The sequence below is a fragment of the Lutjanus erythropterus genome, chromosome 9 (genome assembly GCF_056507025.1).
Source record: "Lutjanus erythropterus isolate fLutEry1 chromosome 9, fLutEry1.hap2, whole genome shotgun sequence".
Taxonomy (NCBI): domain Eukaryota; kingdom Metazoa; phylum Chordata; class Actinopteri; order Lutjaniformes; family Lutjanidae; genus Lutjanus; species Lutjanus erythropterus.
Window position 1 is genome coordinate 23696491 of NC_139325.1, and position 14365 is coordinate 23710855.

Consider the following 14365-nt stretch of genomic DNA (forward strand, 5'->3'; position numbering starts at 1 on the left):
GTCAAGATTGACATAGACTCACAAGTCAGTCTCTAAATAGTTTGCTCAGTAGAGATTCTGGACAATTTCCCAGCTTTTAATGCTAAAACTGAGTGTAAACGGTTAAGAGAGTAAAAAAAAAAAAAAAAAAAGCTGCACTGCAGAACCAATCCAAAGTTTGTAGGGCAGCCCTTCATATTGGGCTGGTGACATGGTCAAGTCGTCGAGAATAACGAGAGATGAGAGAGATGTCCAGTAAGGCTTATGTAAATGTTATGTAAATGTTATGTAAATGTAGGAGGGTGTAGGTGTGTTAGTGTTTGTTCTCGCTGCTGTTCAAGCAATTCCCAGACGATTGGTAGGCAACATGATCTTTAGTTGTCTGGCATGACAAGACTTAGACTGGCAAACTCCAAAATTTTGAGTTTTGAGTCTTAAACAAGTAAATGTAACAGTGTAAAGTTACTTAGCTGTTAAGCTAACGTTAGCTAAGGATTAGCTTGCTTACTATGTCAATGTTACTGTTGACTTTGTGCAACTTTAAATGCCAAATTAAGTTGCTTGTTTTTATTTGTTTCCTGTCTACTGTCTGAATTTTGCTATGAGTTGAGTTTGAAGTTTTTCCATCTCTGTTTTTGATGACCACTGCATAGTTTTTATGCTCAAACAAAATTATCTTTAGTATAATTTTTTCCAACTGGAGCTCAGGGACGTCAAATTAATTCCTCATGGTTCTGCTCTGCAAATTGATTGGATGCTGTCGAATGGTTCAGACAAAATGGATTTGGGGAATTAAGTGTCAACGTGCTGGGAATGAATAGCACTAACATTAGTTAATTCAGGAAATGAAGGGAAACAAATTGATTCATGGCACAATTTTTAAATAATCTTGGAGCTTTTGGGAAGGTATCAAGTATTTTCAAGTCAAAAGGCTCAAGTCCAAGTGCAGTCGCAAGTCACTGGTGTTAAAGTCCAAGTTGAGTTACAGTCTGAAGTCATCACATTTGTGAGTTTGACTGAGTCCAAGTCATGTAACTTGAATCCACACCTCTGCTATAGCCTATCTTGTTTTCTTTTGAAACAGTTAGCAAACTTTGAACATCCCAAGGTTTTGTTGAGGCTTTTCTTTACAAAACTGATGCTCATAAGGCATCATCATGAGTAAAAAAACAGAAGAAAATGGGATTCACAGTTCACATCTCTCAACTCCAAGCTCACGCAAAACAGTTGTAGTCATGAAAACAATACATTTGAATTTCAACCTCAACAGATGAAGGAGGAATGCCAGTTCTTATTTGTACAACTTTGTGCAAGACTTATGTCCTTAATTTTGCCTCTGACTTATTTTCAAACCGTTTGTCTTCAAACTTGGATAAAAGCTTACTTAACATTCCCCCAAAGTCTCCCCAGTAGATACACACCATGCCAGCCTCTTCAAAACTAAACTAAGGCTCTTTATCCCATGGAGATCTTTTCATGTTTTCCTCTGCACCTCTGTGTCACTCTTTACCTCCCACTGTCCCCTGTGGGCTGTGTTTGGTCGGCATTGTTCTGGTTTTTAGAAAACTGTCCTGTCTGACTGGGAAGGTTGGTGGAATACAACCAAATAAATATTGTGTTGACAAGCTGGAATCAGGCAGTTTTCACATCTGCTTCAGACCGCAACCAAGAGGAGTTCACAGCCCACACACACACATATACTGTATACACACAACCACACAATGTCGTCATTCCTGCTCACAAGCGGCACGTCTCCTGGGTTTCACTTATCTTAGCTCCAAATTGGTGGAGCATGTCTGTTTTCAAGTGCTTAACTGTGATTAAAGAGTTATGAGAAAACACAACTATGTTTATATCATTCAAAAATATCTTTTGGAAGTGCCAGTAAGCGTAACAGCCATATTTCATCCATGGCAAATAAAAAATGGTCATTTTCCATTTTCCACATCCATTTCCCACTTTGTTATAGAACAATTAGTGTTTGTTTTGGCACAATAGTGAACCCATAAGGCTTTGTAGTACCTTCCCAACAAAGTGTCCCTGCTGCTGCAGATGCTGCCAGCTCAGGGCTGTTTCCGACAATGAGTAGATCATTACTACTGATCAGTGTGACCCAGCACAATGGAGCATTCTTATGTTGGATTGTGCAACTAAGAAAGCGGCTCTGAGAGTTATTATAGCTTAGTCAGGGCCCATAGTGGTACGTGTGTGTGTGTATGTGTGTGTAAGAGGGGCAGTGGGAGTGTATGGTTCATGCGTGTGAAAGAGAGAGAGGGAGAGTTGTGTAATCTGTCCATTTTGTGTCTCCTGTCTCTCCCCCCCCGGCCCCCTGGCTGCCAGGCGTCACACCAGTTTATAATAAGGACCCAAAAAAAGTTGTCGAGTGAACCAGAGAGAAAAAACGGAACCCTTCCCACTCTCCAAAAATCACGGGGAGTGACTGTGACAGGAGGACGGGGACAGACAGAGAGAGGGAGGGAGCTGAAGAAACCTTCGCAGGACTTCATCACATTTCTCTCAGGACTGCGCGGACGGACTTGAACGGACCACTAACCAATCAATCACTACCCTGGACTGATAATCGATAAGTGATTAGCAGCGGAGTGAGAACTGTTTTGGAGACTCTTGGAGGAGCATGCGGCTCAGTTCACTATTCAGGTAAAACTTTGACTTATAGCTGCAACCTGCTGCGTCTCTCACTCTGCTTGTACACAACACCACATGTGGAGGGGGTATGCATCCTTCTCCGTGCAGGCGTGGGGTTTATGTTTGTGTTTATTATGAGTGTGTGGAAGAGTTTTTTAAAAAAGTTGTTATTTTGTGGCGAAGTTTTGGCTTTTACGCACGACGCCTTCTCTTTGCGCACTGGGCTCCGTGCAGGATATATGATAGGAATTTACCCGAAGGCATCTGGGTTTAAGTTAGAGCTCCTCAGTTTCTCCTCAGGGCGGATTTTTTTGTGAGTTTTCCTCCCTGTTGCATATGTCTCTCCCTCTCCTCTCTCCTCTTCTCTTTCCCTGTCCCCGCGGAGTTTATTCTACAATGTGCCACTGTAGCGGCCAGGGAAACGTGGACCCGGGTAGGGGGTCGTTACTTCGGCCTGAGCGGCTCTGTTGTGTCGGACTGTGCGGGACCTTTGTCTGTGTTTTTCGGGGTAGTTATGTAGTCTGGTGTGGGGAAGCTTCCAGAGACCACGGCGGTGCACCACACTGGGGAGAAGGGACCAATTACTCTGACTACATGTGGCCTGCGGACGGACCGGTGGTTGCGGTGATGGTTTGGTTCTCGTGGCGAGCGCTGAGAAGTCCATCCTAGCAGATCATTTAGTATCATGTTCGGGCTATTTTCTTGGCACACGAAGAAATGGTATTACACTTGTTTCCAATGCACTTGTCTCGGCAGTTTTATGGAGATTTTGTGCAGACAGAGCAGCTGATTTCTGAAAATTCTGATTTTCTTTAAAACATATAATTTCATTTGAACTGTTTCACCTTAAAGGGAAAAACAAAACTTAAGAGGTTCAGTATCAGATATAATTACTTTGCACCACAGTACAAGAAGACCACACTTATAAATGATTCATAAAATGTTAAAAATGAGGTCATTAATGATGTTGTAAACACTTAACAAACTTTTTCATGCCAAGGACCTCCACCATATTAGACCACAAACTAAGGCCCGACTGATACTGGAGTTTTGGAATCAATGTCGATTCTGATATTGTGGAATTTTAAAAAAAATCCGATATCAATATATCAGCCAGTATTCTTCATACAGAATCTAATATACATAAATATATATTTTTTGCAATCATCCCTCACAAGTGGTTAATATTTGTGACAAAGATATGTAATGAAGGCAGGATAAACTTTATTGTTATTATATCAGGGCACTGACACAAACTTTCTCCTGTATTATAAATAATTATAAGTATCTGTAAATTTAAAAAACACACACAAATAAAGCAAAGTATGCATGAATTTTAAGCCTGAGATGGAAAAACAAAGTATAAAATATACATAAAATGCTCCCTGCAAAACAGTCTGCATTAACATAAAATAACATAAATTATGATACCGATATAGATGAATGTAGCTGTGATAGGACAATAAATATCTCTATAATATATCAATATATAACTAACTGATATATCGGTTGGGTTCTACCACACACACAGTTTGAGAGGAGTTTGTCTTAGAGACTCCGCTCTAAGTATTTTTTAAACTTATAGGTGTTTTTTTTTTTTGTTTTTTTTTTTTTTTGTTTTTTTTGTGGTCAATGTTCATACTACTACCACTGTAAATTACAATAAATCATATTTCTCTCCTTGTTGTTCCAAACTCCAAAAAATGTGACAAAAATTTTCCCACTCAAGCACCCCTATTTGTCTCCAGACCCCAGTATGACAATCACTGTGTTAGATAAAGAGGGCAACAGTGACCTGTTTCTTGCCAAATCAGATTTTCTTGCTTACTGAGCTTACTTTGTCTCCTCCATCATTTATACCTGTCAGCATCATCAGATATTTATTACTAAGTTAACTGCATTTAACCACCATCAGCACCTTACAGATGAAAAAGTTTAATTCAGCATCAAATTAATATATCAAATTACCACATGGTTGGTATCTTCTTCAGGACAGAATTCCAGATGTGGTACAGCTGGTATTCTTCCTTTATTTGATGGACCAGTCACACATTTTTAGTCACTGATAAATGGTGATAGGTTTCACACTTTTTTGGCAATTATCAGAGGTGTGAGTAATGTGCATCTCACAAACAAGTCTCAAGTCTTAACCTTCAAGTCTCAGACAAATCCCAAGTAACTATGATGGGAATGAAGCAAGTCAAGTCGAGTCATTGCTCAGGTCAAGCAAGTCATAAGTCAAGTCATACAAAATTGTGATGCACTACTCCAGTTTCAGGGGTGGATTTTGTCATTTTAAGGCCTAAGGCAAACACAGACATGGGGTTCTCCACATCCTTTGTTCTCTCATTTTAATCCTTGAAAAAATAATAAGTCATGAAAATAAACATTTCTTGTGCAGAAGATGAATTGAGGAGTCTCACAGCATGAGGGAAGAAGCTGGTGGTATGGCAGCGGATACTTGTGTATCTCTTGCCAGATGGCAGCAGGGTGAACAGGCTGTGGCTGTTCACCCTGCCAAGTTAGTGATGACGCCCTGAGACACTCACAAATTAAGAGTTCAGATGGCATTGTAGTGTGTGGATTTTTAGAAAGACATAATTAGTTAGTGAAAAGTTCTAAAAAGCTTTCTTAACTTAGTTTATGAGTTATCTTATGGGGCCTTTGGGCTTAAGACAAGTTCTGACAAACAACGAACAAAAACTACTGCAGCCTGCTTACACTTTGTAAATCTGATATTTGACATTTTTGGTAATCAATAGCATACCTCCAAAATGAAAAGCAAGCAGCAGGATTGCGGGATTGAGATTCATGAGCATGCAGCTGTGTTAGCAAGAAGTTAGCCAGAAATGTGTCCACATAATGTAACTGATTATATCACATTTACGTTTCCTTTGTTTGTGGGTTTTGTAGCAACAGATGAATTTGGATGTTCTTGTGGTCATATCACTGATTTTTAAGCTGCAGAACTTGCATACCGCTGTTCTCTTCTCAGTGACAGCATAATCCCTGAATCCAAATTTTATTATTTTTCGACTAGCCCCTCTGTGATAGCTACCTCATATGTTGGCCTCTGTGGGTCTGAAGTGTCCATATTGGCAGGTTTTGCGCACATTTCACTAAAAATCACTCAATCATATTTCATCATCAAAATGTAACTTCTCGACATCTAGACAAATGCAAATGTTCAATCTGATAAAAGTCAAGTCTTTCTGAGTCATCTGTCTCAAGTCTAAGCCAAGTCTCACATCATGAAAACCAATTCAAAGTCAAATCTTTTTTCAATTTTAGTCTCAGTTCTCAACCCCTCAAATTTGCAAAATCAGTCTGACTTGAGTCAAGTGACTTTAGTCCCCCCTCTGCCAGTTATAAATGTTAGTAAGTCTTCAGTACGATTAATTAGAAGTAAGCAGTAACTGCATCTTGCCAGATAGTGGCCCACATTGATGTATGTGCTGTAACTTGTGTAGAGTGGTTCCAGTTACTTTTTCAGACGCACTGCACACTCCCGCTGTGGTGGCTCGAGCTTCCTAAAGTAGTTTCATGTCAAATTTAAAGACAGGAGCCCAAAATTAAAGGGGACATTCAACAACTATCCCACACCATAAAGCACATCCTTTGAACATCAAACCTCAAATAAAAAGTGCCTCACTGTACAAGATGATTTTGGATGTTGTGACTGATTGTGCCTGAGTATGTGGTTATGTGTGTGTGTGTGTGTGTGTGAAAACCACATCCTCAGGGTGTGTAGCCCCAGAGAGAGGCATGCAGAGGGAAAACATACTTGCTGTTTAAACCTATTAGTTTGTTAGTGCCTCCCAGGCTTCCCCAGATTGATTGAGATATTTGCCTGTGAACCCTGGAGGGAAAAAGAAACTTGTGTTCACTCACTCTCTCCCTCCCTCTGAGCCCTCACACCACCTGTAGAGGAAAAGAAAGTGGCTTAATTGGTTGCTCAAGTACAGTTAGGTCACTGGAACATTGGATGGGGTGTTCGCTCAACACGTTTAACACTGTTTTTAAACTAAATGTACATTCAGGGAAAAGGTTTGAGAAAGTTGATGAGCTGGAAAGCTGACAGGACAGAGAATAATGAAAGTCTTTGTGAGTTCAGCTCAGCCATATACAAATTTAACGTTTAGGTCATGGAAGAATTATGTCCTTTACAAAAGAGCTTATTCAACCTACTGATATTTAAAGTCCTGTAGATCTGCCACTTCTCTCACCCTCTGTTCTTCCTCCCTCCAGGCTCTATGTGCTGTGGGGCTTTGTGGTGGTCACGACCTCCGTGACCAAGACTGCCAAGAGGAAGGTGAGTCATCAGCTCATTATGAGCGAAATTCACAGACAACAGCATCACTATAGCAGGGTGAAAGGTGACGACAGTTAAAGGATAGGTTCACATTTTTTCTCACAATCATGATAGGCACATATATTGGAAGCTGCAAATGTTCTTTCTGTCCATACTCCATACTGGCTGTGAAGAGATCCCTTTCTGAAATGTGTCCAGTGGAAGAGGGAAGAGACTGGGACAAAATCCATCCCAGTCTGAATTCATTGCAAAAATGCTGAAGCCACACCTTATATGAGGCCAGTCAGAGTTACTCAGCTCAAGTGGGTACTTTCTAGAGTTACAGTCTTTAGTCTTTAGTCATCTCAAATAAGTTGAGATGCGGTGTAAAATGTAAATAGAACAGAATGCAATGATTTGTAAATACTTTTCAGCTTATATTCAATTGAACACAGTACAAAGACAATATAAGGCATGGCCTTGAAATACAGGAGAAACACAGGAGACTTGGCAGGTCTGCATAGAATTATTACCTGAATCTGCTGCTCCCATCAGCTTCAGCTCATTGTTTAGCTGTCTGGCTTGCAAATTTACTGTTTTGTTTCACTGTCATCACTCTCATAGTGTTGTTTTTCGGCTGCAGTGAGCAGCTGTTTACAGGAAAAAGCTCTAAAATCCCACTGTACACTACCTGCTCAGCACCAAACAGCAGACAGACACAGTTAAACTCCGTTCACAAGTTCAGGAACATTTCCTGCATGGGGTCACGAGTGAACTGGATCCGAGATTGATATTCAGGGAAATTTGTACCCACAATTTACCACCTCAAGACCTTGTAGCCTTTCAGGCAGCATGAAAGCTAAAGAGCTGCCACATATTTCTGGTGGTGGAGACAAAAACAGAGCTTAAAGATGAAAATTAGACTTGGAATTGCTATATCCATAACTACTGGATGTGTAAAAAAGCTATTTGCCAACAAGTTTGCCAAAAAACTTAAAAGGTGATAATATGCCAATATTGTACTCTCAACTTGTTTCTGCTGCCCCCAAGTGGCTAAATGGGTTACTGCACATTTAGGAAGATGAAGTTCCACAAACTATAAATTAACACTTAATAATTAACACTTCCAGGTCCCATAATTTCATGGTAAATAGGTGGTAATTATCAAGTAATATAGGAAATGTCTGAGAAATTACCCACAAATGACCTTCAAATAACTCTCAAATATTATGGTTAATTATCGGTTAATTAGCAAGTACCATTTTCATATGGTGGTTGGTAATTGCCAGGTAACATATTTAGAATTTCTTCTAAATTACCTACAAATTACCCCCAAACATCATGGTGTTAAGTATGTGAAAATTAGCAAATAGCATTTTCATGTAGTTGGTGGTAATTACACAGCAATATATTTTAAATTTCTCTGAATTTACCAGCAAATTACCTCCAAATTTCATGCTAAATATGTGATAATTTGCATGAAAACGACACTTGTGAATTATCATATACTTACCATGAAGTTTTGGGTAATATGTAGATAATTTATAAGAAATTTCAAATATGTTACTTGGTGATTACCAACTATTTACCATGAAATTATCAGACCTGGAAATTGAAGCGTTACCAAAATTGTTTGTGCTTCTCAGTCATCCTTTATGTCTGACTGTTTTATTGCGCTGTACAACTGGTTACAACTGTTAGGATGAGATTTCTTCACAATCAGTATGGGGAGGAAGAATAAACACTGATAGAGTTTAAAATACTTGCAGGCATGCCAGAATTATTTCAATACAGAGTTTTAAAAATGTGAATGTGTCCTTTAAAGGGCCCCACAGCTGGAGAGGGCCCACAGTAGTACCAGTATGAAAAAATGTACAAATAATAAGACGGGAGCAGAGGTGGTGGGGGGCCGTCTGGTTCAGGCCTGGCAGTACAGTGTCGCAGGAGTTTAACCAGTAGCTCCAGAGGTCAGCGGTGGCTGCTGCAGGGTCACTGCACGGAGCTCATTAATGGTCCCAGTTATGTGGCAGCTGTGTGTTTGATGTCACTCATTACAACAAACGACACATCCCCTCCTGAAACACATATACACACACACAGCACAGACGCACACACTCAGAGTCATTAGGCCTGTCTGCCTCGACCCCCCTCATCTCTCTCACCCCTTTCTCTTTCCTTTTCTCCCACCCTCCCACTGCCATTTTACCTCAGACGGAGACAGGAACTCTTTTAATCTGGATAATAATTTATCAGAGCACAACACACACACACAAGTATGCTGATTACACCTGTCCTCTCTCTCCACGGACAGTTTGTACAGTATGTTTACTCGCGTGTGCACACACACTTACACACTCACAGAGAGAGGGAGGTGAAGTGGAGCGCAGATTTATGTTTTGGTTCTTTCTGAATGGAAACTTTTGTTCAGCTCTCATGTTTGCTGCTCTGCCAACCAGGCCAATGCTTCAGTTATGAAATGAGAGGAGAAACATTTATCTACAGCCACATCAAAGCCTGACCTGGCACCCACATGCATGCACTCACATATGTACAGTATATGTACACAAACGCTCATGTACAGCCAGATCAGCTTCAGACTGGTCATTTCTGCTGAGCGTTCATATGACACCAAATTCAATGAATTTATCCATCTGCTCATAAGCTGCTGGCAGGTGACCGAGTCTCTTCTAAGCCTGGGTGAACTATGAAGGGTTCAGGATTTATATTTTGGCCTCAGAGGAAGGAAACTCACGAGACTGCAGCTCATCAGTCGACTCAGATACTGTGAAGAAATAAGTCCTTCCAGAGATTTTTGATTTTGCAATGGCAACGTTTTTGCTAAGTAAAGTACTTCTTTAATATTCTGCCAAGGCATGCAGTTTTTACTTTTTTCACGGCACAGTTAGGGTTACAAACAGTTGTAGTGCATTCGAACATGGAATTTAAGTACCTTTTTTATTGACTCAGTTCTCACTCTAATGTTTTCAGTTTGCCACTTTCAAATAGTACAAAACATGTTGACAACTGCCTTTTGAATCAACTTTTCACAAAATGCAACACAAAATCAAGAACTTTTTCAACTTTTGCTCTTCTGATTTTACATACATTCAAAGGAGAGGATTTATAATATATTTACTGTTAAAAAAAATCATAAAAACCATGATATGTCATCAGAGATCAAGGAAACAGTTGAAATGCTCACTATTCCACAACAACACTACGTCCGTGGTGTCCCCCTTTTAAATTTCTTTTTCAGGCAGGAAATATGTTTTTGTTTGCCAGTTTCAAATTAATGCCGAACGTCTGCCGAATGAGTAAGTGCCTGTTTATGAAATGTAAGAAATCATCAATAATCTTGTAGAAGGCATAGATGTTTATAACATCTATCAGAGCAATGTCAATTTGTTTTCAGGATAATAGACTTAACTTTATATCAACAGACAATTCACAGTTATAAATAGCTGATCAACTATGGCTCCAGCTCACTATTTGCACTGCTGTACTACTTTTTGCACGCACAGTTCCTACACATTGCTTCTTTAACCCATACTTAACCAGGTAAATCCCATTAAGATCAACAGTGTCTTTTTCAAAGGAGACCTGGCCAAGACGGTGGTCTTGATAACCACAATAAAACTCGTAAGATATACAGTGACGTATCAACATAGTCAAACTGTCTCTATGCAGTGACTGGTACCAACCAATCCATAAGAGCTTTATAATCAGGCAGGGAGACCAACTCACTTATTGTCAAATCTTTTTGAAGGTTATTCCAAGTGAGAGGAGCAGAGCACATAAAAGCTTTCTCTCTCAGTCCCGACAGTACACTTGGAACAGACAATAAGACCAAGCCTTGTGATCTCACATTGTAACTACAGTCAGGTCTCTGGGCGATCAAAGTACAAATGTATGATGGGAGTTTAGCCAGCATGGTTTTATAAATGGACAAATACCAGTGTCTGAGCCTACAAAAGGTCAGCGATGGCCAGCCAAACATGGAGTAAAATGTCGAGTGATGAGTGAGGGCTTTACAGCTCTTAAAAGAGGAGTGAAAAGAGATACAGCTGCTGGATTAAACCAGGGACTTTTTCAGTGCAGCCCACTGTTTTATTGCGGTTTCTACTTTTAAAAGAAATGAGATAAAGGTTGAGAGGTACAGCTAAAGGGCCTCACACAGATTTCTTGTACTGCCGAATGCTGAAAGGTGGCGATGATGGACTGGTTACCTCATGAACACATGACCTTTTGTTAAAAATCAGTGTATGTTGTTGTGGCGACACAGAGAGTGATGAGGCAAATGTAGCGCAGACAGATTCAAAGTAATTACCACAAAAATAGCCTACAATGGCTCATAGAATTATGGCAACTGACATGATTGGCTGATAATTCAATTACTCAGTTGATAACATTCTTTAGCAAAAATTCACTCAGTCATTCATTCTGTTTTTCTTAGTTTCATATGTGTCTCTCAAACTTTTTTTCATGTCAAGAACCCCTAAACTGACACAAATTAGACTTACAGACCCCCATCATGTTTTTTGCTTTTTTATATTTTTTTGTATATATTTAAAAAAAAACTGTATGAAACCCATGACCAAAATAATACATTCTGTCAAAAGATGGAATTACAGTGAAAATAGATTATTCCCCTTTTTGCTGGGGAATCTCTGGTGGTCCCAGGACCCTGCTTTGAGAGCCACTGTGCTAATAAACTAAAAAAAAAGTTTTAGGTTTTGGACTTTTGGTCGTACATAAGAAGAAATATGTCAAGACAGAAAAATGATAGGCATCTATTTTGCCAATGGATTAATCATTTCAGTGATTTTTCAAGCAGAAGTAGTGAAAAAATATCAAGAATTCTCATGTGGGAATTCATGACAATTTGTTTTAAAGGAAAATCAATCAAAATCATCAAGACAAAATCATTATTATTATTTTTTAAATTACAATTATTTTTTATCAGTGCTATAGATAATAGATATGTAATCAAGTTATCTCTTCCTGTGTGTGTGTGTGTGCGTGTGTATCAGGTGGCAGGCCGGCGTTCCAGACAGGTGTTTGAGGCGGAGCCTGTGGAAGGGGTGTGGTCGGTGTGGGGGGAGTGGTCTGGATGCAGTCAGACATGCGGTGTGGGCGTCTCACAGAGGAGTAGGAAGTGTTTACCTCCTCCACCTCGCCACACACCTCCCCTGTCCCACTCTCCACCTAACTGGGCAGGTTATTTGCCTGGGGGCATCGGAGGTCCTGTCATCTCACCTGTGCGCCCCAACTACCCTCCTCGTTATGCCGGGGAACATCCACCTTATCACTCCCCTTCCATCCCTAACAATTACAACCCGGGGTTGTCTCTGTATCGGAATACCAATGCCGGAGGAGGAGGAGGAGCTCCTGTACCAGGATCAGCCAATCCATCACCTCCTTTTTACCAACCAGAATTCTCTCCAACCAATCAAGACCGTGTATCTGTTTATCGATCGCCCTACCGCCCTCCTTCACACAGCTATAACCAACCAGCACGGATCATCAGGAGGCCAACCAATCCAGGAGCAGTGAGGCCTGGAGGAGGTGGAAGCAGAAGGTCGGTTTCAGCCAATCGGGACGGTTTACCTGCGAGAAGGTGAGTAAGAATGAACAATTAGAGAGCAAGCTTTTTTAAAAAATAAACTTCATTTCAAATACATAAAACAAAACAGGGACCAAATATACAAAAGTTGGAGACAAAAATCAAACAGCAATGGTGGAAATGATACTGCAGCAAAAGCAAATAAGCAGTAAACAATAGAAAAGTCATACTGAAAATCAGAAAAGGCTATTTAAAAATAAAGGCAAAAGTAAATTTAACAAAAAAGAGCACAGAGAAGCAAAGTAAGACGTTAGAAAAGCAAGGACTGAGAAATCAAACTACTGCCTTGATCACATTACATGACTTTGACATTCACACTACACAACTTTCTTGCCTGAAATTGTGACTCTTGAAGTTGTTGCACTTTGCACATTAAAAAACTGATCAGCAACAGGAGTTTCACACTACAAGATCTTTCATTCAGACCATGAGGTATCCCAGATGAGTCTGCCTGGCCTCCAGACTGTGTTTTGTCATGAAAACACACACCAGTAGTGACATTAGATTATTACTGAAGTATCAGTGTGCAGCATGTTGCTGTTTTAGTGGTCCTCTGCAGGCCTGTGTCAGCACTGCTGGAAGTGGAGCTAGTTTGAACTACTTTATAACTACTACATCCACTAATTTAAAACTACTTTTTGATCAATTTCTTTTGTAGTTGGCGTTTTCTGGCAGCTGCTCAGGTGCTCTTCCATCCCCCTCTCAACTCCTCTCTCCCTTTAGCCCGTGTCTGCCCTCATTACCTGTAGCTTGTTGCATGGTTGACCGAGCTGTCCCCGACATGACCAGACATTAAACTTGCCTGATATGGATATATGATGTGGAAAATCAGGGTTAAAACCTTGTAGTGTGAACTTGACTTCACCAATTATCATAGATATATCAGTACCTGTTTATTTGCCAATAAATAGAAAAATGTAGCTGTTCTGATTTCCATTTTCCTGCCAGTGCTTTAAAAATATTCAAGCCAACATGGATGAGAAGTCCTTCAAGTCTCCATGACAACTGGGCAATGCATCGGCCGAGGAAGACGGCGTGATTTGATCGAAAGCTCCTGAATGGCTAAAGAGTGGAGCTTACTGTTACGATTTTTTTCTGTAAGCTGCTGTTTTAAAGGCCAAAAATGAAGTTTTTAGATTTTATATACAGTTTGTTATCAGAGAGCACAGACAAGTTAATATTTCAACTGAAAAATATCCCACTCTGAATGTATTATGGTTACAATTTTTGTGTTTTAAAACAAACTTACAGGATTCATAGTGGCCAATATATCACCATCAGATGTTTCTAACTCAACAATCTTGATACTGGTATAAAAATCTGAAAACAATAAAAACAATAACTGTCAATATTATCTTATAAATGAAAGTGTAGTTTTTAAGTCAAATGTCAGTGGATAAAACTGAAACACTGATTCAGTAAATTTAGCAGAAGCTTTAACACGTGCTTTGCTAAGCACCCTGAGTTTGTCATGTCCAGGAAAATGACTCGAGTGCACAGGAAGTGAGTTTTGCCTCGCTGGCAGTAGCAACGGTGGCTTGTTTAGAATAAATAGAAGAACTCAGTTCCAGCAAAAGCCACCAGACAAAGAAAAGATTTGTACGTCATCACAAAGTAACCGGTGACAGTGACGACTCATCAACAAAGACGTCAACAAAATGAAATGAAATGCTGATTCCTCTGAACACCATTTGATGTAGGACTCATCCAGGTGCCGTTAGTTAAGGAGCTGACATTGTTTAGGCATGTTGTGATGTTTGAGTCTTGGGAGTTGGAGTTATGCCCATCTAACCCTCTGGTATCTGCTGTGTAATTACATCATTACC

General features: G+C 40.0%; 1 protein-coding gene across 1 annotated transcript in view; it reads left to right on the top strand.

Moving 5' to 3' along the window:
- The first annotated feature begins 2265 nt into the window (after positions 1 to 2265).
- The window catches only part of adamtsl4 (ADAMTS-like 4), a 53633-nt gene continuing 41533 nt past the window's right edge, over positions 2266 to 14365 (top strand). The window contains exons 1-3 of the mRNA XM_084726726.1: positions 2266 to 2637; positions 6874 to 6937; positions 11947 to 12533. Of these exons, the coding sequence (XP_084582852.1) occupies positions 2615 to 2637; positions 6874 to 6937; positions 11947 to 12533 (674 nt within the window). The 5' untranslated portion in view covers positions 2266 to 2614. The remainder of the gene's footprint in view (positions 2638 to 6873; positions 6938 to 11946; positions 12534 to 14365) is intronic.